Source organism: Colobus angolensis, unplaced genomic scaffold (assembly GCF_000951035.1).
Source record: "Colobus angolensis palliatus isolate OR3802 unplaced genomic scaffold, Cang.pa_1.0 Scaffold233, whole genome shotgun sequence".
Lineage (NCBI taxonomy): Eukaryota > Metazoa > Chordata > Mammalia > Primates > Cercopithecidae > Colobus > Colobus angolensis.
The window spans coordinates 4,181,542-4,205,009 of record NW_012115522.1 but is presented as its reverse complement, the minus strand read 5'-3'; the positions used below and the strand labels follow the sequence as shown (position 1 = coordinate 4,205,009).

Sequence of the window (23,468 nt, the reverse complement as noted above, 5' to 3'; positions counted from 1 at the left end):
TTACACCATAATCTAAGTATGTAAGAAATATAGAAACACTGGCAGAGTCGGGAAACTTAATATCTGGGCTGAGTTTAAAAGAATGAGTAGTAATTAATTCAACCAGGCAGCGAAGAGCAAGCCAAGCAACGGAACTGCATGGGCAAGGGATGGGAGTGTCAGTCAATATGGTTTATCAGAGAATGAATGGCCAAGGGCAGGAGATAGATGAGACAGAGTGCTGGGAACAAGGCTTCCGTTTGGCCCGGCATATTCCAGTGGGGAAATGGAGATGCTATGGGTAAATCTGTGAAATAGACTCTTGAGGCCATCCATGTGCTTGTCTCTGTTTGCTCAGAAAAAGTTGATTCTTGATGGAAAGGCCACAGCCTCTCTTGCTTTCTCAACCACAGCAGCTTCCTAAAGCCTCCTGGGCTGCAGCCTGGATGTCCTGGCTCTGTCTCCATGTTGATTCTAAGGCAGTAACCTTCAAAGGTTGACTGTCAGCCCCCGATAAGAAATGAACTTTATGCTGTGACCAACACATACATACACAGAATATAAAATTGAAACACAATTTCCATGAAATAATGCCTCCATTATCACCTGTCATCCATTTTGATATTGTGTTTTTCTATTCTAATCCACTTAAAAAAAAAAAAAGAAAGAAAGGTTGGGTGTGATCCACTAAGTTGATATCAAGATCCAGTGAGTCACCACTCACAGCTTGAGAAACCCTATTCTGGGACTCAAATCCTAGTTTGGAGGTGTCAAGAAGCAGCACACTCCAGTGGCTAAGAATATGGACTCTGGGAAAAAACCACCCAATTCAAGTCCCTGTTCTCCCGTTTACCGTTTACTGCCTGTGTGACCTTGCCAAGTTACTTACCCTTTCTAGACCTCAATTATTTTTGTCTGCAAAATGGGATGATAAGAGTACCTACCTCCTACAGGTGGGGTGAAGATAAGTGAGATAATATAGATGTAAAAGTCCAGAAAAGTGCAGGGCATCTAGTAAGTGCTGCTTAAGTTAGCTGCTGCCATCATCATCACCATCATCATCATCATCATCATCATCTTTGATCCTCCTGTTACCTTATTTTAAAATAAAGCTAAATAATAGTACCACTGGTAAGAAGGGGAAAAAAAAGGCTATACCAAAGGGTTTATTTGCAAAGCTGTACAAAACTACATAGTGTGAAGAGCAGAGTAGGAAGAGGCCCTGCGATCCGGTTAACACAGGCAGCCCCTGCACTCATGTTTGCAGGGGAAGGGAGGAGAGGAGCTTCTTTTCCAGCCATGATTCAGTGTCCTGGAGACCAAGACTGCTGGGTCTGGATGCCTCCTTTGCCTTCTACTAGCAAACAGTTTATTTCCTTGCTCACATTTTCTAATCTACCTAGAATCTCAAACCCCCAAAGCATGGAGGACTTCTGCTATGGTCTCCATGTTGCTGGATGTTGCTGGCTCCCCCAATTCACAGGTTGAACCCTAATCCCGACACTACAGACTTAAGAGCTAGGGCCTTAAGAGGTGAAATCATGAGGACTCCACCCTCATGAATGGGATTAGTGCCTTAAAGAGGCTTGAGGAAGCCCTTTTGCCCTTTCCTTATGCCATGTGAGGATGCAGCAAAAAGGCATCATCTTTAAAGCAGATGGCAAGCCCTCAGCAGACACTGAATCTGCTGGTGCCTTGATATTGGACTTTCCAGCCTCCAAAACTGTGAGCAATCAATTTCTGCTATCAATGACCTAGTCTAAGGTATTTTGTTACAGCAGTCTGAACGGCTGTGACTAAGACAACTTCCTTCTTACAATGCATCTTGGGGACCATATTAGGATGTGAGTTCATTGAAAGGAAGATTGAGTTTCTTTTCTCATCAGTTTAGTGCATGCTATCCAATCAAGATTAGCCCACAGGGGGGATTTTAAAAAACAAAAGAGAAAACCTTTCAATTATGCCAAAGGCTGGCATGATTCAACCCACCTCACCCCGGCTCCAGACGCTTGAATGGCAAAATTAAGGAAGCAAAGGGGCATCTGCCATCAGATGGATGAAAGCCAGATTTCGAGAACTTTTTAACAATTACCCAAAGGACACATTTGGGAAATAAAGCACTGGACACTTGGAGTCAATGTTTCATTGGTCATGATGATCAAAAAATGATGGTTCACACACACACACACACACACACAGACCTCATCCCACCTGCTGCAGGGCGGAAGCAACACCTCTGGTCTTCACACACCCTCTGGCTGGGCTCTCTGGTGCGCCCTGCAGCCGCTGCCCCACCCAAGACTCTGTCCTTCACCCTGAAGTTCTACTGCCCTGGTTTTCATCTCCCCTCAACACGGTACCTGGAGGCTCAATGTCCAGGTAGAGATGTGAAAATCAGATCTGTGCTGGGCAGGGTTGCAACGTCCTTGAGTTCTTCTCCATCTCCCTTTCCCAAACTCTCTCCTCTCCCCTCTCCCACCCCATCATTGTTCCCCGGAAACAAATAGGATGGCTTCACTGGTCAATTCTTAACATGTACAAACACCAAAAGCAGAGGAAACGCCCCTTGGCCACCCCCCTCCCCCCAAACCCCAGTGCTGGGAGTGCAGCCGGCGGGCGAGGCTGCCTGGAACGTGGAGCTGCTGGAGCTGTCCGGCTGACCTGGAAAGTTCTTTGACCTCTAGGCTTTACCTGGAGGCCTCTTCCTTCAGCTCCTTGTTTTTCCTCACCTCCTCGGCGTGCTTGTCCTGGAAAGGAAGGGAGGGAAAAGGGCAGGTCACACAAGGCTGCCCCAGGGACAAAAAGGGAGGCCAAGGGGCAAGAGAACCAAAGGCAAAGAGTGGCCACCACAGGCAGTGAAGAGCTGTGTCTGCAAATGCATCCTGAGAGGGGCAGAAGGTGGCAGGTGAGGCTGGCAGGAGGCAGGGGGTGAGCCTGCTGGTGCTTCCCCAGGGAGCTCAGGGGCCTGTGGGTGTCAAACTGCGGCAGGGGCCCAACTTACAGTGACCCTGGGCACCCCCCAGCCTCTCCCTCCCTCACCTGGCCATTCTGTGGTTTGGATTAGATTGTATAGCTTGACTTAATATAAGGAGCTGCTGGGGGTAGTTTGTGCCAGAGGAGCAGGCAGAACAGACAGGCCTCACTGCAAGCATCTCCTACAAATCACATGCACCTGCCTGCTGCTTCTAGTTCTCATCCATCTCCTTTGCGAGAATTGTCTTATCCCTCCTGGTGAAAGATGAGGACTCTTTGATTTTACTTTGTTATTATTTAAACAAAAATAGAGATGGGATCTTGCTACGTTGCCCAGGCCGTTCTCTCACTCCTGGCCTCAAATGATCCTCCCACCTCTGTCTCCCAAAGTGCTGGGATTATAGGTGTGAGCCACTGTGCCCAGGTGTGGACTCTTAAAGTACAAATCGACAGAAGAATTGTGAAAATGTTGCCCAACTCCAAAAAGTGGACTTTCTTATACCTATCTCAAGAGAAACTTCTTTTATTTCACAGGGTAGAGCAGCCAAAAGATGGTATCTGCCTTCCAAGGCCCATCTGCAGGAGGATCTTGGCTGGCTCACTTCTCCAACCAGGCCTCAGTTCTCTGATCTTTAAAGAGAAGGGCATAGACAGGAGGCTCTTTCACCCCTCAACTTCCGTGGTGTTTAGTGTTCACCTGCTCACTGTGCAGATTGCTGGGTTCTCTATTAGACGGTGACTTTCCTGTGGGCAGGGACCACATCTTTCTCTTCTTGGTATTTCCCAGTTTCTACTATGGCGCCTTACAGATGGCAAGCCCTCAACAAATGTTGTTCCTCCCAGAACCTGGCACTATCACATCCAAATGACAGAATCTGCCTGAAGTAGACCCACTGAGACAGCCTAGGTTTTCAGGATAAACTATAAATTGCAAATCTGTCCCTGCAGACACCCTAGAACTTTCCGTGGCCTAGGAGTGAGGAGTGATGTGCACAGGGCAGGGGTTCCCAAACTTTGGTACGTATCAGCATGACCTAGGAAGCACCATCCCTAGACAGCCAGGGTTAGTATTCTGGGGAAGGATCCAAGGATCTGTATTTTTGAATTTGATACCAAGCGAGTCTGGTACATGGGGTAAGTGACCCACACAAACACTGGCATAGCAGGCTTTGTTGAAGGTGTCCATGGCCTGGTGCACAGGTGGACAGGGCAGAAAACATACACCCAACTCTCACCCAACCTCCTGCCTCCACCAGTGGGTAAAGGGGAGAAAGGGGGCCGAGGTCCCAGAGGGATGCTGCTCCCTCAAATGTCTGCTCTGACATCACACCTCTTTGACTCTACCCTACCTCCACAGCTATCACTCTACAATACGGACCTTTCCAATCTCTCTGCCTCTGAATCTACTGATCTCTCTGCCTCTGAATCTACCTCCATTCTTGGGTGAGCTCACTGGGCAGAGCCCTAGGTTCTGCACTCCATTTCCTTGGCCTCCAAAGTATCTCTTGATGACAAAAGGCTGGCAGGACAATCATGGGCTGATCTCCCTGAACCACTTGGACTTGGAGCCAAAGAGCTGAGTGCTAGTCCTAGCTCCACTGCTTATTAGTTTCGTGACCCTGGGCAAGTCATTTGACCTTTGTTGACATGTTTTTCTCATCTGTAAAATAAGGATAACACCTGTCCAGCTTGCCTCAGGGACTTGTTGTGAGGATACTGGCGAGAGGAAATGAAAGTGTTTTGCAAAGAGTCTCTCACGTGCTACATCCTGGGTCGGGTGGAGCCTCAGTGATTTGTTTTGGGTCTGGTCTCAGGGCCATGCCCATCTTAGCTCAACCCCAGATTTTTGTTAAGAGTTTGCTCCAGGTCATCCCTCCATAACTGGGGAAGCCTGAGGGCCGACCCAGATCACCTCCCTCCCATGTGGCACTTGGTGGAGGCCTTGCCAAGTTTCGCAGGCTGGTGCATCAGAGCACAGGGGCTGCCTCGTGCTGGCCAGTTCCAGGGCCTATGCAACATTCAGACCCCTCGTGAAGAAACCAGATCCTTCTAGGACCTGTTGCCAAGGGCCTGAGACTCTAGGTGGATGGGTAGGAAGGAGCGGGGACCACGCTGCTCACCATGGGACGAGGCCACCGATCAGGTCCCGGGAGTCACCGCGCAGCAGGCGGTTCCTGGAAATAAAACACAGAGCTGGAGCTCTCCCAGGAGCTGCAGGAGAAACTGGGGCGGCCTTGAGACTCAGGAAATGAGGCCAGCATGTTCTCAGCAGAATGGGCCGATATTCTGCTGACACACAGAACCAACCCCGGCCTCATGTTTCTCATATTTAGGTGACACCATTCCATTTATTGACAAAAGGCAACATATTGGAAGGACCTTTAACTCACTGGGTCTGTGTCAAGAGGTTTAGAGAGAATCATGTTTCCTGCTCAGTGGGAATCTCAGCTCATCATACCCATGACTTACAGCCAAGAGCTCAAGAAAGCATCTTTCCTTCCATCAAATCAGTCCGTTCAGGGATGAAGCTAGGAATGCACACCTGTTTGTCTATCTCTACTCCTTTGTATTAGATAGGCTTCTTCTAGAGAATCAGACATATACTCTCCGTAAGGCAATGAAGGATTTTAATTGTGTAACTGTGCAGAATATTCCCCAAGGAAACCCTGAGTCTGGTTCCTGTTTCTTGCCTCTGACTTCCCAGATCATCCTTCAGAACTCTCTAAGGATCCTGCCTAAGAGAAAGATCTCAATTCTTGCCTGAGGCTGCTTCCTGTCTGAGATGATCAGTAGGTCCCCGCATACTTGCTGCAGAAGGAAAACAGCGTGTCCCAGGAACCTCCTCTCTAGCCAGGGACCCCTCACCTTCTCTTGCAGCCGTTCCAACATGGCGGCGAGGTGGGCCTCCCGGTTCTCCTTATTGGATTCCATCTTCTGGGCCAGTTTTTCCTTAGCCATCTTGATGAAGTTGTTGTTTTCCTCAATGGCTTTTTGGATCACCTCTCTCTCATGTTCCCGTTTCTCTGCTAGGTGTTTCAGGAGCTCTGCTTCCTGGTACTGGGGAAGCATAAAGGCAGAAGGAGGTTCTTCACAGTGAGTGCACCGGGGTTTATTTTCACCATCATGGCTGAAAAGCTGCACACCCGGAACACTTGCCTCCCTGGGCCTGGTCCCCAGCCCATTAGCAGGAAGCAAGGACATTTCCTAAATTCTCCCCACCACTTTCAGAGCCTTCCACGTTCTTTGATTTTTTTTTCCCCCAGCCTTTTCCTAAATACCTTCACGGCCCTTTTGCTCATTGCCATCATTCATTCATTCATTCATTCACGAACACTAAATGATCTTATACTATGTGCCAGGCACTGGTCTAACAGCTTGGGGTAAAAAAAAGTGTCATAGAGAGAAGACATATATAAATCACTAAAACCCAGACTAGTGTAGACATATACCCTAAGGTGTAGACAGGATGCACTGAAGGAATTCACGATAGGGGATTATTTTCTGATTGAAAGATGAAGAAAAGTTACACGTAGAATATGGCATCAGAATCAAGCCATGAGAATCCATAGAAGGCATCCCGGGCCTGGAGATGCACTACACCATGATCTACTCTCCCTCCTCCAGTGAAGAAGCTCTTTCCTTAATTCCCTAGCCTTTCCCTAAATCCTTACTGTTTGTCAAAGTCTTATTTTTGCCACCATGCATATAGGGCCACCTCTTGGAGGAAGGTGGTGCAATGTCCTATCCCCCTAACCAAACTGTGAGCTCCCAGAGGTCAAGCGTGTTTAGTTCTTTGTTTCCCTCAATGGTGCCTCATTCTCCACTGCACACTCGGGAGATGCTCCCTAAATATTGCAGATTGCTGATGAGTTTACCCCAGCTCAGGTCCACCACCTGTCTTCTCCACCTCCCTCCCCTTTATGCTGAGAGGGAGGAAACAAGGAAAGGGCAGCATGTACCTTCCTTCGCTCCTCAGCCGCTTCTAGTTTCTTCTGGATCTCTTCCAGGGATGGGTCTCGCCGCCTGGGCAGGGAGGCATTGAACTCGGGCACCCCATCAAAGGAGGGTGGCTTCAGGATGACTTCGAAGGACTGGCCCGAGGTGCATTTGTTCAACTCGATGACTTCCATGTCGGAAATGACGCACCAATTCAGGTCCACCGTGTCTGCTACAGACGGAAGAGAAAGGGTTGCTCACGTCCTGAAGAATGCACAGGCATTCAGCCAGCACGCAGCGCATGCGCACGGGAGTGGGCGAGCTGGGGCCCCAAGCAAGCTGGAGACTGGGGTCTGGCTCAGTCCTGCACCCTAGCACCTAAGGACGATGGCCTCTGACGGGGCTGAAGGAGTTTGTAGCCACAGTGAGGCTTCAGCCCCCAAGAGTAGGGGGCCCCAGGCAATGTGATTTCCTACGACGCTGGCTGCTTTTGCCTTTGCTTCCCCCACCAGCCTCCTCTGACTGCTGAGCTGCCCAATTTATCATCTGTGGTGACAGGCAGGGGTGCCTTTCAGCCTCGCCCACCCCCGGCCACTGCCCATCTGACGCTCGGCCTGTGGAACCCCTCAGCTGCCTCCCTCCTACCCTGCGCTCTTCTTTCTCTCCAGTCAGCACTGTCTTTCCGCTGGCTTTCATCCTTCCTCCTACACTGTCTCCCACACCAGCCTAGACAGAAAAAACAACCTCAGGTCATCCGAGCATGCCTGTTCCTTGGTGCCAGACCAAACCAAACCCATCCCTGCTTCTAACCAGGACATTAGGAGGTGACCTGGTCCCTGAGCACCCCTAGTGAGGATGTGGCCACCCAGTGCTCCTTGCTGGTGTCTTGGGGCTGTCTGGGCTATAAGCCCCATACAGCATGGCTCCTCTTCCCACCTCTGGACTCTCCCAGAGCATTCTCTACCCTTCCCAGAGGAGACCGGTTGACCTGGAAACTGACTCACATCGCCTCATCTTCTCTTCTGGTCTAGATGTTCCCCACAGGCAGAATCTCTGTCTGGCTCACCTTTGCATACCCCCCAGTCCCGATTTGCTGGACGAATGCACAGAGGTGACAAGATCGAGTGGACTCTGGGGGCGCCTGATGCAGACCTTCGTGGCCTCCCCCTAGTGCCCAGGCTGCACCACTGCAGCTCAGACCCTCAGGCTCACCCGCTGTGATTTCATCTGCACTGGGAAGGAAACTGTGTCTCGGGATGAGAGTTTCACTGAACTGGGGTCGGGGTGCAGGACCCATGAGGACAGGACACAGGGCCCCCCGCCCCTCACTTTCCTGGCTGAGCCTTCACTGACCTTCATATTTGTAGGAAGACTTATTCAGGGGATCGGCCAGGAAGCAGGAGCAGAACAAGGAAACCAGCGGAAGCTCCTTCATCTTCTCTTTGTAGGCTGCGGAAACACCAAGTCAGGTGAGGATGGCGCCTCTCCTAGCCTCAGAAGCCAGCGTCCCTGCGGGTCTGGGGCTCTGAGCAGCCCAGGGTTCCACAAAGGCACTCAAACCACGCAGACCCACGCCGAGGCTGGGGATCCAGGCCTTTTGCCCTGAGCCGGCTGTTCAGGATCCCTGTGTGGGATTCGAACCCACTCCTGTTTCCTAGGGAAACCTGAACCTTCCAGAGCATCAGATCCTTCTCCACAGGATGTCTCCTCCCCTTCCAGACCAGAAAGCAAAATGCCCTCGTGGAAAGGTCCCAAGCAGTAGTGCCTCAGCTCTCTATCCCCCAACATCTGCTCCAGGACATTTGGATTCTTTTTCTCCAGGACACAGGAGACCCACACTCCATTCTACTCCAAATACTTGCCAGCACTGGCCTGCGGGGTTATGGAGCTAGATAGGACCGGGCCGTCCTCACCACCATCCCTTTAGTCTGCCCCTCATAAGGTCAGGCTGTGAGCCTTCTCTGACCTTTCCAACACAGTGCACAGAGCCTGGGGGTCGCTGGTGTCCCCAAAAGTTGGAACATATCCCTGCCACCTTCTAGTCTATCTGTGTTTGGGATATCAGGGGCCAGAGCTGCCCTGGCTCCTGAAAGTCCCTTCCCCTACCGCCCTGGGGCCTGTGTGTCTGGCTGCTCCGACCACAGCCCTTAGCTGACCCCTACCTAGCACAGCGCAGGTGTTCCCCCATCCTCATTTCCTTGTACAATTTTTTGTTGAGATGAGGGTCTCAATATGTTGCCCAGGCTGGACTCAAACTCCTGGGCTCAAGTGATCCTCGTGCCTCAGACTCCTGATATCGGCGACTATAGGCATATGCCACTACACCTGGCTTCCTTTTACAAATTTGAAAATACATGTAACTGCAAAAATAATCTATAGGCATCATAAAATCTAAAAAAAAGAAAACCCACATATACAGATGAGCAAAAGGAAGAAATTCTTAGCTGTGACACATCCCCCACCACTTGCTCAACTTGTCGCTTATGGTGACAAGCAGTGGTGTGCCTTCTGCCACTGCCTGCATGTTCCCATGCCTCCCATCACTACCTGCACCGCCCCCCCCCACCCTGTGTGCTTCCTGCCAGCTGTGTACTTCCCTGCTTCTGTGAGTACATGTTGGGTGAGGGCAGAGGGAATAACCTATACCCCATCACACATGGTTTTTGTACCTACCAGCAAGGGTCATGTTTCTGGGATCTGGTGGCTGAATCTAGCTGAAAGTCACAGAGTGGGTCTGTCACCAGCTCAGGACGCTGTTGCCAACCTGAGAAAAGGGGAGGACAGGATTTTAACATCGATGGATTAGACAGGTTATTCTCATAAGAAAGGTCTTTATACACTGGGGAAGGAATCTCAGGGGTACCTCATTTGCTCTTCCTCCAGGCCCTCTCCCCACCAACTCTCCCTGGGGGTCCTCCACCCCAACCTCCCTCCCACATGACACTAAACAAGCTCAGATTCCATGCACTAATGATACTTCATAATTGGCTTTCCAATCTCAAGCCCCCCAGGGCATGCAAGCATGAGTTTCCCGAAAACGTATGGATCAAGGGGTGCTCATCTGTCTCCCTCCGTAGCTCAAGAACCTGGCACAATTCAAGGGTTAGGGTGAGAGGCAAATCCTCCGGCAGAATCAGCTGGGAGGCGTTCATAAAATAACTGTGTCCTGAACTTCTCCCCGCACACGCCCCAGAACTCTTTGGGCCAATTCTGATATGGGATGACAGAGAAGTGGACATAGGATGTTAACAGGCCTCTTCAGATACCTCTCACCTTCCCTTTCCCGAGACGACTGACCTAAGCTGTGTTTGACCCTATTTAAGACAATCCGGGACACAGGAAAGAAAAACATTAAGGAATCAAGTCGTCATCACAGGGCCAGCACACCGCCAGAAATCAGCATGAAGAATTGCCGTGGGGCACAGAGATAGGGCTCCACACCCCCGGAAGCCTGGGAGGGGTCCCTGGTGTCGGTACCACCTGAGTGGTACCTTGAGGATGAGTTAGAATCAGACAGGAGCTAGCAAGAGGGCATTCTGCAAGGGAACATCATGGCCAAGGGTCAGGGTGAGAACACCGCTCAGTGTCTATGGGATCAGGTCGAGCTGGTTGACGCTAGACCAGAAAGTGGGAAGAGGCAGGGGCGGGGCAGGAGACGAAAGAGGAGAGGCAGGGAAGGAGCAGATCTGGGAGGATCAGAAGGGTGGAGGTGATTGGAACCCACGAAAGCTACTACCAAGAGAGTGAGGAACGGCCAGCAGTGGCCATCCTCAGGACCATTTGATCCTCGGTCACCCTCTGTGGTCACTGTGCCAGGGGAGGGTGGCAAGAGCCAGCAGGCTCACTGCCTGCATCCTCACCAGCCAAAGAGACTCTGAGACCCACTTAAAGCCCCTTGCCTTTCTGTGCTGGCTGGGGACTGGCAGGAGGAGGCAATGGGGCAGTGAACTCAACTCTGGCTTTAGGGCTAGACCAGTGTGGGGTCAAACACAAGCATCACCTCTCTTACCAGCTCTCGCTAGTCTTTTTCTCCATCTTAATCGTGCACAGAGCTGTACAAATTAAATGAGAAAAAGCCATGCATAGCATCCAGCAGACAGGAAGCACTGAATAAATGTTAGTCTCTTTGCCCTGTATTTTGCATCAGGGCTGCTACCAGGTGCCACACGCCTGCTTCACAGCCATTACCTCTGGCCCCGCAAGTAAGGACTGTTGTTTCCATGTGCAGATGGGGAAACTGAGGCTCAGAGGGTTTATGTGCCTGCTCAGGATGATGCAGCTAGCAAGTTAGAGTGTCCATTTGAACCGAGGTCCAGCTGGACTTAAAGTGCTTTGTTGTCCTTGTTCTTGTTGTTGTGCTTTGGAGCCAGAGGCCCCTGTCATTGCAGCACAATGGGTCCTCTCTCTGCAGAACTAAACTGGTCCTGACGGTACCAGTGAGTCCCTGAACAGAGAGGCAGGCCTGGTGCCTGCATGCGACTTCCCTGGTCATGACACCCCATCCCACAGTCTCTGCTCATGCCCAGGCTGACTGACAAGTCACAGTGAGTAAGCCCTTGCCAGAGAGGCAGTGGCCTTGGACTTCCACCTGGGGAAAGGATCAGAAGTGGATAGGTGGAGGGGAGGTAGAGAGGGATGCCTGAGAAAGAAGGCAGACTGAGTAGGAGCAGGCAGTTGGAGTCATGGAATGTGCCCCCAGCCCGAGCTAGAAATGGTGATAGGACCCTGTGCTCAGGGAGCACTCTACACTCACCACATTATCCTAGTCAAACTTTGCATGAAGCTGGCTTAAGCTGACAAGACAGGCATCATCAGCTTTGCTTTCAGATGAAGAACCTGGGGTTCAGAGAAGTTAAGACGCTTGCCTGAGGTCACACAGCTCTAAGGGTGCAGAGCTGAGTCTAGTCTCCAGGTCTCTTGACTTGTAAGCTCTTCCGCTGTAACCAGTGGAAGAACTAGATACTCACTAATGCTTTCTCTTGTGGTCCTGAGGACTCACAGAAAGCCAGCCTGGCCTGGGGATATGAGTTAACTTTAAAATATGTAGTAAGTGCTTTCTACATGGAAGGACATGGGCTAGGAGTTTTAGGAACACAGAGAAGGTCGGAAAGCCAGAGAAAGAAGACCAGGGCAGGAAACAAAAGATGTTGTAGAGGTGGGCAGAGGTGTGCATGGTCATAGTCAAGGGCTTTGCAATGGAGACCTCTCAGTGTTACAGGGCACGGACTGCATGTTAAAAATGTGTGCTTACCGAGCAGCTGCTATGTGATAAACTTACTTTCATTTTCATAATAGCCTCATAAGGTAGGAATTACTATCCCCGTTTTATAGAGAATGAAATTGAGGCTCAGAGAAGCGAAGTGCCTTTTCAAGGCCATTCAGTACAGTAGGTTAAATAATGTCCCCTACACACACACATCCTCATCCTAACCCCCACAACCTGGGAATGTGAGCTTATTTGGAAAAAAGGGCTTAATGAAGGATCTCAAGAAGAGATCATGCCTGCTTGCCTGAGAAAGCCTTAAACCCAATGGCAAGTGTCCTTACAAGCGAGACAGAGAGAAAAGAGAAGGCCACGTGCAGACAGAGGCAGAGATGGGAGCAAGGCAGCCACAAGCCAAGGAATGTTTGGGGCTGCCAAAACCTGCAAGAGGCAGGACAGATCCTTCCCTGGAGTCCTCAACAGAGTTCAGTCCATTGACATCTCAGCTTTGAACTTCCAGCTTCCCAGTTAGTCGTAATGTGATACAGTAGCCCCGGGAAACTAATGCCCTCAGGAAGTGACTAAGCCAGGCTCAACCCCATGGGTTTTTTTCACCTCAGGTACCAGCTAATCCTAGCCCTTCAATTGCCCCTGAGGAAGACCAGGAAATTCACTGCACCCAGCGGCAACAAAGATCAAAGGAGCCCCCTCTGGAAGGTCAATGTGGCAGTCATTCCGTCAATATCCAGAACCAGAGCTAGAGCTCAGGATGGCAGGCCCTCCAGCTCGTGCCTGGTGGTCACTCTCAAGCACTTCTGATGGACACAAACTGGTTGGTCAAGAGCCAAGGTCTCCCTGTGGAGCTGAGCCCCTGTGCTGGCAGGGATTGATCCAGCAGAGCAGGTAGAGAGAGGACTCAATTTATTTACGTATTCATTTATTTAGTAAATTCTGTGCCAAGCCCTCTGCTAGATCTTCAGATGGCAAAGATTCGAGTGTGGCCTCATCCCAGGCTGTGATGAGGTTACTATGCAATTGAGGTTCTGCAGTGCCTATCACCTTGCAATGACTCTGAACCTGACTGTGTGGTGCCGGGGATGTGGACCGGGTTTACTCAGGAACACAGGAGGCCCATTGGACTGCATGCAGGGTGCAGTGGGACAGAATGCTAGAATAGGAACTGGAAGATCACAGAGCCCTCCAGACCAGTGAAGGACTTTGTGCTTTATCTCCCACCCAGTAGGAAGCCACCGATATCTTTTGAATGAGGGGAGAAGGGAACAGTGATGGTGATAATAATAGCAATAATAACAACTACCATTCTTGGGCAAGAAAAGCACAACTGTTATCTCATTTTTCTATTAGGTTCTTTGAGAAAGAGGACATTGAATCTCAGCAGTTAAGTAAATTACACCATCACACAGGTAGGTAGGGGCAGAGCTGGGATTTAGGTCCTCATGTGTTTCATTGGAAAGTCTGTCTCTGTCTCTTTAGGTTCTGCTTCTAGTGTAAAAATATTCATCTGGCAGCATTCGTTTGGGGAAAAATTTAGGAGGGAAAGGCTGGAAGCCAAATAGCAGTATGGGTACAAAGTGTGGGTTGGACCTGCTGGATTGAGTTCCACTCTGAAGTTTTCACATCTCACCCAGCACTATTTTTCCATTTACAAACTGATCCATACATTTCCCCCAGCACCAGCATCTAAGAGTCTGTATAGAAAAGCAAGGAACCAGAGCTTTTTGTTGATGACCCGAACAATTAGCATAATTGTTAAGAAATAAATTAATGGCTGATAATCCCACCAAGCAGAGAGCCAGCCATAAGGAAACATGGAATGAGTAAGTTTTGATTGGAGGCAGACATGGCTGAGAGTGAAGTTGTAGGCTATTGACTGAGGAGGGATCTCATGGTGGGACAGTGGGGAGAAAAAGGTGCTTAAAGTAAAGAGATCAGAGCCCTCGATTTCACCCAGAACATTTGAATGTCAGAGATGGACAGAACAGGCAATCACAAGCCCGTGGTTCTCAATTCAGTGCAGTCTCACTCCCAGAAACTACGTGGAACCTTTCAACGGTCATGAGACTGAGGATGCTACAGGCATTTAGTGGGCAGGGGCTGCGGAGTCTAAATGTCTTGCATTGTACACATCAGTTCCACACAATAAACAACTGCTTTCCTGGGGACCAAAGATTCTGAGGTCACGCAGAGAACTCCTGGCACAGATGGGATGGATTCCAGTGTCAATGCCCTTCTCCTTTATACTTGTTCCTTCTCTGCCGCCAAACACCATCCTGGATGAGAGGGGATAGCCCACATGGTCACCAGAGCAGCTTTGAATGAGAAAGTGGATACGCAGAAGGGAGGCCCCAGCAGGGCACTTGCTTGCAACCCACACTCCAAGGCTTTCAGCTGATGTCCAGGTAATTCAGCTGATGTCCAGGGGCAGACAGAAAAGCACCAAGCTCTCAGATGACACGTGGCCACCTGCTGGGTGTATGCCTGACCTCTCAGTGCCTCTGACTGCCCACAGGACAGAGTGAACAAGCATTTTATTGGTCACTGAAAGAAATGCCCCAAGAATGCTTGCAGGATGTAGAGTAGTTTTGAGGGATAAGCAGATAATGCATGTCCTCAATAGAGTTGAATAGAGTTGTACCTGGCAAGGGTTTCAGAAGACACATCTAGAAACTCTGGCCAACAATCAGGATGAATACTTCATGGTTGTGGGGGCAATGAATTCTGACTAAGGTCCTCTAGCCACAAGCAGTACAGGAAGGTGGTTCTTTAAGTCTGTGCCCTATTGCCAATCTTCTTCAAAATCCAGTTGAGGTTATGTACTTACCTGAAATTAGCTGCATAAGCTATCTAAATGCCACTTTATTTGCTTTGGGATAGAATCATGTCAGCTCAGAACAGTGCCCCTGGTTATTTCATGCTGATCAAAAGGCTCTGATTGGCAGCCATGGGTCTTCTTTGGGTTTAAAATCAAAAGGAGATAAATTATTTTTTCATGAATGTGGTTTTCATTCTTTCTACAATATTTATTGAGTATTTAATTCTGTGCCAAGCCCTCTGCCAGATCCTAAAATAATCACAGGAGTTTTTGTTGGTGGGAAAGTAAAACAAGTCCCTGGGTGGGTATCTAGAGCCATTGGAGCCCTTGGAAGCTCTGCAGATGCTCTGCAGGCCTCAGCATGGTCTGCCGCGATAATGTGGACCACGCCATAAAGGGAGAAGGACTGGGAATTAGAGCACAGACCAAGAAGGAACCAGTGAGATATACGGAGGGAAATTGGGCAAAACAGAACAGTGTGGGATTCACGGGGTCTGGGGAAATTGGCATTGTTTAATCACCTCTTAGGCTCTTGCTTCCAAGAGCATCAAGAGGAAGAGATGATGGGTGTCCCAGAGGTCAAGCTCTCTGCCCATTCTGCAGTCCCAGATCATCCTAGATCTGCGCTCAGCTCCTTTCTCTGGATTCATACTCTGCAGTTTGTTATCCAAACTCTCGAGTTGCCTAAAGCCCATCATGAATCAGACCAACCAGTCCCAGGCTCCCGCCTTTTCTGATCTGTTCTGTTCTCCTGCCTCCCACCACCAGCCTCTGACAGCAGGACCCTAGGGGAGTGGACACGCAGCTCTCGGTTTTAATTAATGGAAAGGCCAGCAAGCTTTGGGCTTCAGTGGGGAGGGATAGGTATGCCTGTGTGTGTGTAGGGGATGGGGTGGGAGCACTCACATGTGTGTGCTGGGGATGGAGTGGGAGTGTTTAGATGTGTATATATATGTATATATATACATATATATGTGTGTGTATATATGTATATGCAGAAGAATTAGCGTGACAGAAGATAAGTTCAGGGGCACGGACTTCCATTCTGGGCTGCTGGAGAGTGTGCGAGGCACGTGACCCAAGCGCCGTGTGAGGTCCTGGGTTAAAAGCACATGAAGGCATCAATATATAGGGCAAGCCCTTTTAATCTTACTCCCAATAACAACAATGTAATTGAATATTGCTTTACGATTACATCTAGAGCATCTAGAGGCATATGTGCATCTTATAAGTAATGCTTTAACTACAAACATATTCACATTATATTTTAGAAATTCTGTGTGACAGAAAAAAAGAAAATAAATCCCTGTTGTCTTGCTACTTTATGCTACTGGCATTTTCTTCTAGGTTTTTTTCCCCTCTGTCTACTATTTTTACATAAGCAAGGAACCAAGGCTTTTACAGAAGCAAGGGAATCTACACTAAAAATATTTTAAAGATAGAGATGGGGTCTCACTGTGTTACCCATGCTGGCCTCAAGCTCCTGTGCTCAAGTGATCCTCCGGCCTCAGTCTCCCAAAGTGCTAGGATGACAGGCGTGAGCCACCATGTCTGGCCAGGGCATATACATTTTATCATTTTATTCCCCACACCAAATCCTATACACACTTAATAGATCATCAATTTAGGTAAGTGACTTGATTTGCCCAAAGTCATATGAGTAGAAAGTGGTAAAGATGGGATTTGAATTGAAATCTTCTTATATCAAAGCCCATGCAATTTCTGACAAAGCTCCATGCTATGTCCTCATATCCAAGGTCATCCTAGATGTAAGTGCAATGGATGATTGCTGATGGCATGTGATTGAAGGGCAAGCAAATACCCCGTATCAGCCTCCCTTCTATGGGTGTATTCCACGCTTAAAATTCTCACCATTCTATCTATCCTTCAGCTCAGGCATTGCCTCAGAGAGTCCCTGTTAAATGCACACACCTGACCTATCAAGTGTACTAAATTAACTCATCTTCATATCAGCAGAGGACAAGCAATGAAACTTGTAGAAATTCCCAGAGGTCCAGCTCTCTGCCCATTCTGCAGTCCCAGAGTTAGTAGGAGCCATGGAGCTCTCTGGAGTTTCCATTCCTCCCTCTTTTCAGAGGAGACAGGGAGCCCAAGAAGTGCCTTGCCTGAGGTTTCAGAGAGAACAGAGCCAAGCTTCTGGCCCACATTCAACTACACTGACAGAAATTCCTTATCTTTTGCAGTATTGCTCTTGTTTTCTTTATTCTTTCATTCTCCAATGCTTTGTAAATTTTACGTATTGCTTTTAATTTTAGCTTTATGTTAAAATCTTTTATGTCTATGTTTCACTACATTAAGAATAAAAGACTGGCCGGGCGCGGTGGCTCAAGCCTGTAATCCCAGCACTTTGGGAGGCCGAGACGGGCGGATCACGAGGTCAGGAGATTGAGACCATCCTGGTCTACATGGTGAAACCCCGTCTCTACTAAAAATACAAAAAAAAAACTAGCCGGGCGAGATGGCGGGCGCCTGTAGTCCCAGCTACTCGGGAGGCTGAGGCAGGAGAATGGCGTGAACCCGGGAGGCGGAGCTCGTAGTGAGCCGAGATCGCGCCACTGCACTCCAGCCTGGGCAACAGAGCGAGACTCTGTCTCAAAAAAAAAAAAAAAAAGAATAAAAGAATAAAAGACTATCTAATGATTTTATTTGTGTGAGATGAGAGGTTTAGCAACAAACCTCTCTGTACAAACCTGGTTTTGTCAGAAAGATCTGGATTTTCAGTTCTGGATTATCATTATTGAGTTCTTTCTTACATGATTCATCCAACAAGTGTTGATTGAGGATCTACTGTGTGCACTATGTAAAGCACTAGGGATACAGCGATGATCTTACAGACACATCCCCCAGCCTCAAGATGTTTGACATTTGCATTGAGCTTTATAAATATACCAATTTTAACTAGACAATGACTCTAAATTCTGGTGTTTTCTTTGCTTATGACCATCATTGACACCATGTGGGGTTTTTTTTTATTTGATTTCTTTAATTTGATAATTTTTTTATTAGCTAGAGTACTTGTTGGAGTAATTGTTTTTCAGAAAGGGATCATGTTTTCTTTTTGTTTTTGTTTTGTTTTGTTTTGTTTTGTTTTGTTTTGAGATGGAGTCTCCCTCTGTCACCCAGGGTGGAGTTCAGTGGTGCAATCTCAGCTCACTGCAACCTCTGTCTCCCCGGTTCAAGCGATTCTCCTGCCTCAGCCTCCCGAGGAGCTGGAATTACAGGCATGTGCCACCGGCATGCCCGGCTAATTTTTGCATTTGCAGTAGAGATGAAATTTCACCATATTGGCCAGGCTGGTCTTGAACTCCTGACCTCAAGTGATTCACCCCCCTCAGCCTCCCAAAGTGTTGGGATTACAGGTGTAAGCCACCGTACCCAGCCCATGGTATGTTTCTTAAGTCCTTATGCATCTGGTTTGATGGCAGGTGCAGATGCTAGACAACCTGCCCAGGATCAATAACTGAATTGTGTTTGTGTTGTGGGCAGACAGAGCCTGCCTGAAAGGTACTACCCTCTATCCAACTCTTTCTGCATACTCCATGTGAACTTTTCTCTCTCTAGTCTGGCTGTCTAGGCACAGACCCACATGGTCCACTGACACTCTGCTCATCCTCCCCTACTGGGTCTTTCATCCTGGATCTGAGCTCAGCTCCTTTCTCTGGATTCATACTCTGCGATTTGTTATCCAAACTCTCGAGTTGCCTAAAGCCCACCATGAATCAGGCCAACTAGCCCCAGGCTCCCACCTTTTCTGATCTGTTCTGTTCTTCTGCCTCCCACCACCAGCCTCTGACAGCAGGATCCTAGGGGAGTAGACACGCAGCTCTCAGTTTTAATTGATGGAAAGGCCAGCAAGCTTTGGGCTTCAGTGGGGAGGGATAGGTATGCCTGTGTGTGAGTAGGGGACGGAGTGGGAGCACTCACATGTGTGTGTAGGGATGGGGTGGGAGCACTCATATGTGTGTGTAGGGATGGGGTGGGAGTGTTCAGATGTGGTGGTTCATGTGTGTGCATGCATATGTAGGTGGGAAGGGGGCAAGTGTGCATGTATTCGTTTGTCTTCCTAGAGGGACTAGAGATGTTAAAACTCTGAAAAAAACCAATTTTTAAATGGCAGGGAAGAATTTTTAGTATCCATCCGTCCCTAAAGAAAAACAGAAAAAGCAACCTTTCCCAGGCTGTCACATCTCTAAATACAGCAAATGCTAATTTAATAAGCAAACCAAATTATACATGATGCATGTTTATTTCTCAAGCTTAAAAAAATGGATTGGTTCTCTAAGTGGCTTTACAAAAGTTACACTTTACATGTTGTATAATTCCCCAAAATTTCTATCCCTCCTCCCACAAAAGCAGTTTCATTTCTCCCCATCCGTGTCTTCAAAATCTCTGGGAATTCTATGTTTCCAAATGAGAATCTCCAGGTAAGTATGAAATAATATAAAGATATCAGAGGGAGCAGGGGAGACAATCTTAGGGGTTCTTGAAAAATTAAGCCTTTCTTTGATTATGATCTTGATAATTAAATATCTTATTATTTAAAAGCACGAGCACAAAAGATCCGAATTTTTCCATTCCTTCTACACAGTTGGTTTAATATAGACACTATTCTCCTCCTTTCTTTATCTCTCTCTTACCTTCCTAATTTCTTTGCCCCATGTTCCTTTTCTCTGCTCAACTACCCTATTCTCTGAACCTCAATTTGTCAATCTTTGTTGCTCTATTTTAAAAGTCATCAATCAGCCCACATCCCCCTATAGGAAAAATGTGGTTAAAATGGCCTAGTCCAGTGAAAGAAGACAGCCACTTGGCCCTTGCGTTTCTTTTATTGAACTAAAGTGAAATCTAGCTATTAAGCAGCCACCCAACCAAAAATGCAGGACACTTCCACTGTCCCTCCACTTCCAGTCGACAACCTGGCCAGTATGGACAATATGAGACCAAACTTCTCCATCTTTGATAGGTCTTTTAGAACGAAGCAACTCACTAAAGAAGGACAGCTTCCCATAAAAAACAATATTTGGATTTAACTGCAACTTAAAGGCACTTATTTTTTGCCTGGGAATAGGGACACACAGTGTACAACATGGATAAGCCTTGAGGACTTTAGGCTCAGTGAAATAAGCCAATCACAAAAAGACAAGTACTGATTCCACTTATCTGAGGTACCTAGAGGAGTTAAAATTATAGAGAAAGAATATAGGATGGGATTTTCCAGGGGCTGGGGCACGGGAGAATGGGGAGTTAGTGTTTAATGGGTATGGAGCTTCAGTTTTGCAAGATGAAAAGAGTTCTGAAGATTAGATGCACAATAACATAAACCTTAATACTACTGATATTTACACTTCAAAATAGTTAAAATGGCAAATTTTACGTTATGTGTATTTACTACAGTTAAAAAAAAAAAGGTTGACTATCTATTGGGAATTTTTCATAGGCTTGTAGTCTCAGGGTTAGGAGAGGTAATTAGAGGTCACTTAGCCTAATGTTTCTCAAACTTTCTTGACTGAAACTCACAAAAAGTGCTACATTTTATATTATGATCCAGTACGTATATGTCATGATATGGACATATACACATATGTATGATTATGGATACAGACATATATGTACATTTGTACAGACAAATATAACATAACTGATATGTAACGGAAGACAGCATAGGAAGCATTATTTATCCTATTACATGAGATGTGCTCTAATTATTTTCTACTTTATCTTATTTCATTTTATTAAAACAAAAAACCATTTACAACCCATAAATTGATTTCACAGTGTAGTAATGGGTCTCAGCCTGCAGTTAAAACACTAACCTAGACCAATCCCTAACATAATGCAAAAATCTCCTCCAAAGCCTCCCTGCTGGGTGGCCATCCAACTTCTGCTTGAATGCCTCCAGTGTTAGGGAACTCACTCCCCACAGGGCAGCGTGCTCTATGGTAGACCCATCTAGCATTTTCAGATCCTGCTCACTCCAGAGCTGTTCCAGGAGTGGCCTAGGTGGAGCTGAGAATACCAGGAGGGCTGGGACCAGCTGACAGGTGCTCAGTGGTTTCCAAGTGGGGTGAAAGTACAGCTCCTAGCAGCAAAGTGGAGGGTTGGGGTGAGCCAGAGAATAGGGCAGCATTGCTGGGAAACTCTGGCTTCCTTCTGTGGAGCTGCCGATCAGACCTTTTCCCCTCTGCCTTCTCACTGCTCCAGCACTATGATTATTTCCTCATCTGAAGGATGATCTCATTCCCCTAGCACCCGCCTGTGGGAGAGGTTTCTTCCCGCTGGGAGGCGGGGGGCTCAGCCTCAGGTTGAGACAGATTCCCTCATATTCCCTCTCAACCTCCCACCCATCCCTCAAGCCTCGGCAGGCCACCTCTGGCCATTCCCACCTTGTATTCTCTTGGTCTTGAGACGAGGGGTATCCCTTCCCGGGGTATTCAGACAAGGGTGCATGAACATTCCTAACCTCTCCTTCCCACCCCCATACACACACACACACACACACACACACACACAGCATTCTGGAGACCTGCCCATGTTCAGGACAACAAGACTCCACCACACCTGATTGTGTCTTCCTGGGAGAAATAAAACAAAGACAGCACCACCACGTGGGGAAGGCTGGCCGCTGGACATCAAAACCCTGGGTCCCAGGATGAGAAATTAATGATGCCTAAACTCCTGGCGAGGGTGGTGGGCTGAATAAGGAGGGGGGCTGGCCAGGGTCCCAGTCAGTGGCCAGGGCGTGGCAGTTCTGGGTGTTTGCAGTTTTCAGCTTTGGAGCCAGCCACCTCTGGCCAGGTAGGATTAGGCTGACCTCAGGGTGGGGCGGGGCCAGGAGGAGGTGATGATCTCATTGCATCCTGAGAACCAAGAGAAAAAAGTAACCCGTGCATAGAGCTGAAGGAAAAGATGGGTGATAAAAATGGGAATGGGGGACAAGAAAAGCTGTGTCTGAGGAAGAAAAGGTAAAAACACAGGAGAGCTTCCCACTTGAAAGGGATCTTCAGGTCACAGCCAGCTGCAGGGGCAGCCAGACTTGGCACAAAACCTTTCTCTCTAAGCAACAAAACATTTTTATGCAGAAATAACTCACTGTAGCATCTGACAATTCCCACCCATCCTGCCTCTCCTGAGCTCGGAATAAAAGTGGCACCTGCAGCCTACCCTCACCCCTTGGCCAAGCGCCATTCTTTTTGCCTCACCCCCTTTCCCCTAAGATCTGACAAAGTTTAAATGATTGAGTAAAATCAAAGGTGACACAATAGGTGCTAGGCTCCTCGCTTCTCCCCACTGTAGCTGCTGTCTTGTTTTTTCTTTTGCCTGAAAAGCCTCAAATTAGTTGCATTTTATTTCTACTTACGTGCAGTCCAGTTAGAAGCGAGCTGCTCTCTTCCTCACTCCCTCAATTAGTGGTACCCTGGGCTTCTCTCAACATCAGCACCACTGCTCGCTCTTGCCATGACATCACCTCCAAGCTCTGTGATTGGCCAGCAGTGGGTTGCTTGGCAATTGGACAGTCTCCTCTGGTGGAGCAGGGATTGCCTGAGTGAGTAACTCTTAGCAGGCCAGGGAGTGGAAGATGATGTCAGACAAAGAGCCTGCTGTCTCTGCTGCCTGTGGAGCTGGAGAACCAGAGGGGTGAGGGCGGAGAGGAAGAAAGAAAGAGGGAGTGGTACAGAGAAGGTTGGGGGGAAGCCACAGCTTGTGAGCTGGGGGGATAATGAATGATTTCCAGAATCTTTAGGTCCTTTAAATCTGGGGGTGAGAGAATATGGAATCCAGAGAAGAAATAAAAAAGAACAGATGAACCCTAAAAATAGCTTCCTGGAGGGCTTGGTGCCTGTTTCCAGCTCTGTCAGAAGGGCTGGTGGGTTTGAACGATGACTCAGAAGGCGGGGGGTTGCAGGGACTGCAAAAACCCCAGGATTGGGAGCTGATGAGGGCCCTGCACTGGAGTCTCTGGAGAGTAAGGCTTCCCTCTGGCCACCTTTGCAAAGGTATCAGCCACACCTCTGCTGACACTAGTGGGTCCTCACTGCCCCTCTCATCCAGCCCTCCTGGGCCTTCCAGAGGGAGCCACAGGTAGGAAGGTGGATTGGTCATTACACTGGTGATTCCTAAATATGGTGGATTTTTTAAAAACTTCAATAGGCTTTTGGGAAACAGGTGGTGTTTGGTTACATGAATAAGTTCTTTAGTGGTGATTTCTGAGATTTTGGTGCACCTACCACCCGAGCAGTGTACACTGTCCCCAGTGTGTAGTCTTTTGTCCCTCACTCTCCTGCCACTCTTTCCCCCAAGTCTCCTAAGTGTCCATTGTATCATTCTTATGCCTTCACGCCCTCATATCTTAGCTCCCACTTATGAGTGAGAACATATGATGTTTGGTTTTCCATTCCTGAGTCACTTCACTTAGAATAATGGTCTCCAATTCCACCCAGGTTGCTGCAAATGCCATTATTTCATTCCTTTTTATGACTAAGTAGTATTCCATGGTATATATATACACACCATGGAATGGTATAT

At 48.2% G+C, this 23,468-nt stretch overlaps 1 protein-coding gene across 6 annotated transcripts; it reads right to left on the bottom strand.

The window, feature by feature from the left end:
• Positions 1 to 1,126: 1,126 nt before the first annotated feature.
• STMN4 (stathmin-like 4) lies at positions 1,127 to 22,817 on the bottom strand. Of its 6 annotated transcripts, XM_011944602.1 has the most exons (8): positions 22,303 to 22,817; positions 9,562 to 9,652; positions 8,242 to 8,337; positions 7,534 to 7,614; positions 6,912 to 7,120; positions 5,818 to 6,009; positions 5,073 to 5,126; positions 1,127 to 2,726 (listed from the first exon to the last, which is right to left on the bottom strand). In XM_011944602.1, the coding sequence occupies exons 2-7, from the start codon at positions 9,572 to 9,574 to the stop codon at positions 5,106 to 5,108; spliced, it is 612 nt and encodes a 203-aa protein (XP_011799992.1). In that variant the 5' UTR covers positions 9,575 to 9,652; positions 22,303 to 22,817; the 3' UTR covers positions 1,127 to 2,726; positions 5,073 to 5,105. The 6 variants fall into 6 exon arrangements, with proteins under 6 accessions (XP_011799992.1, XP_011799991.1, XP_011799993.1 ...); XM_011944601.1 differs by lacking the exon at positions 5,073 to 5,126; XM_011944603.1 differs by lacking the exons at positions 5,073 to 5,126; positions 7,534 to 7,614.
• Positions 22,818 to 23,468: the final 651 nt, after the last annotated feature.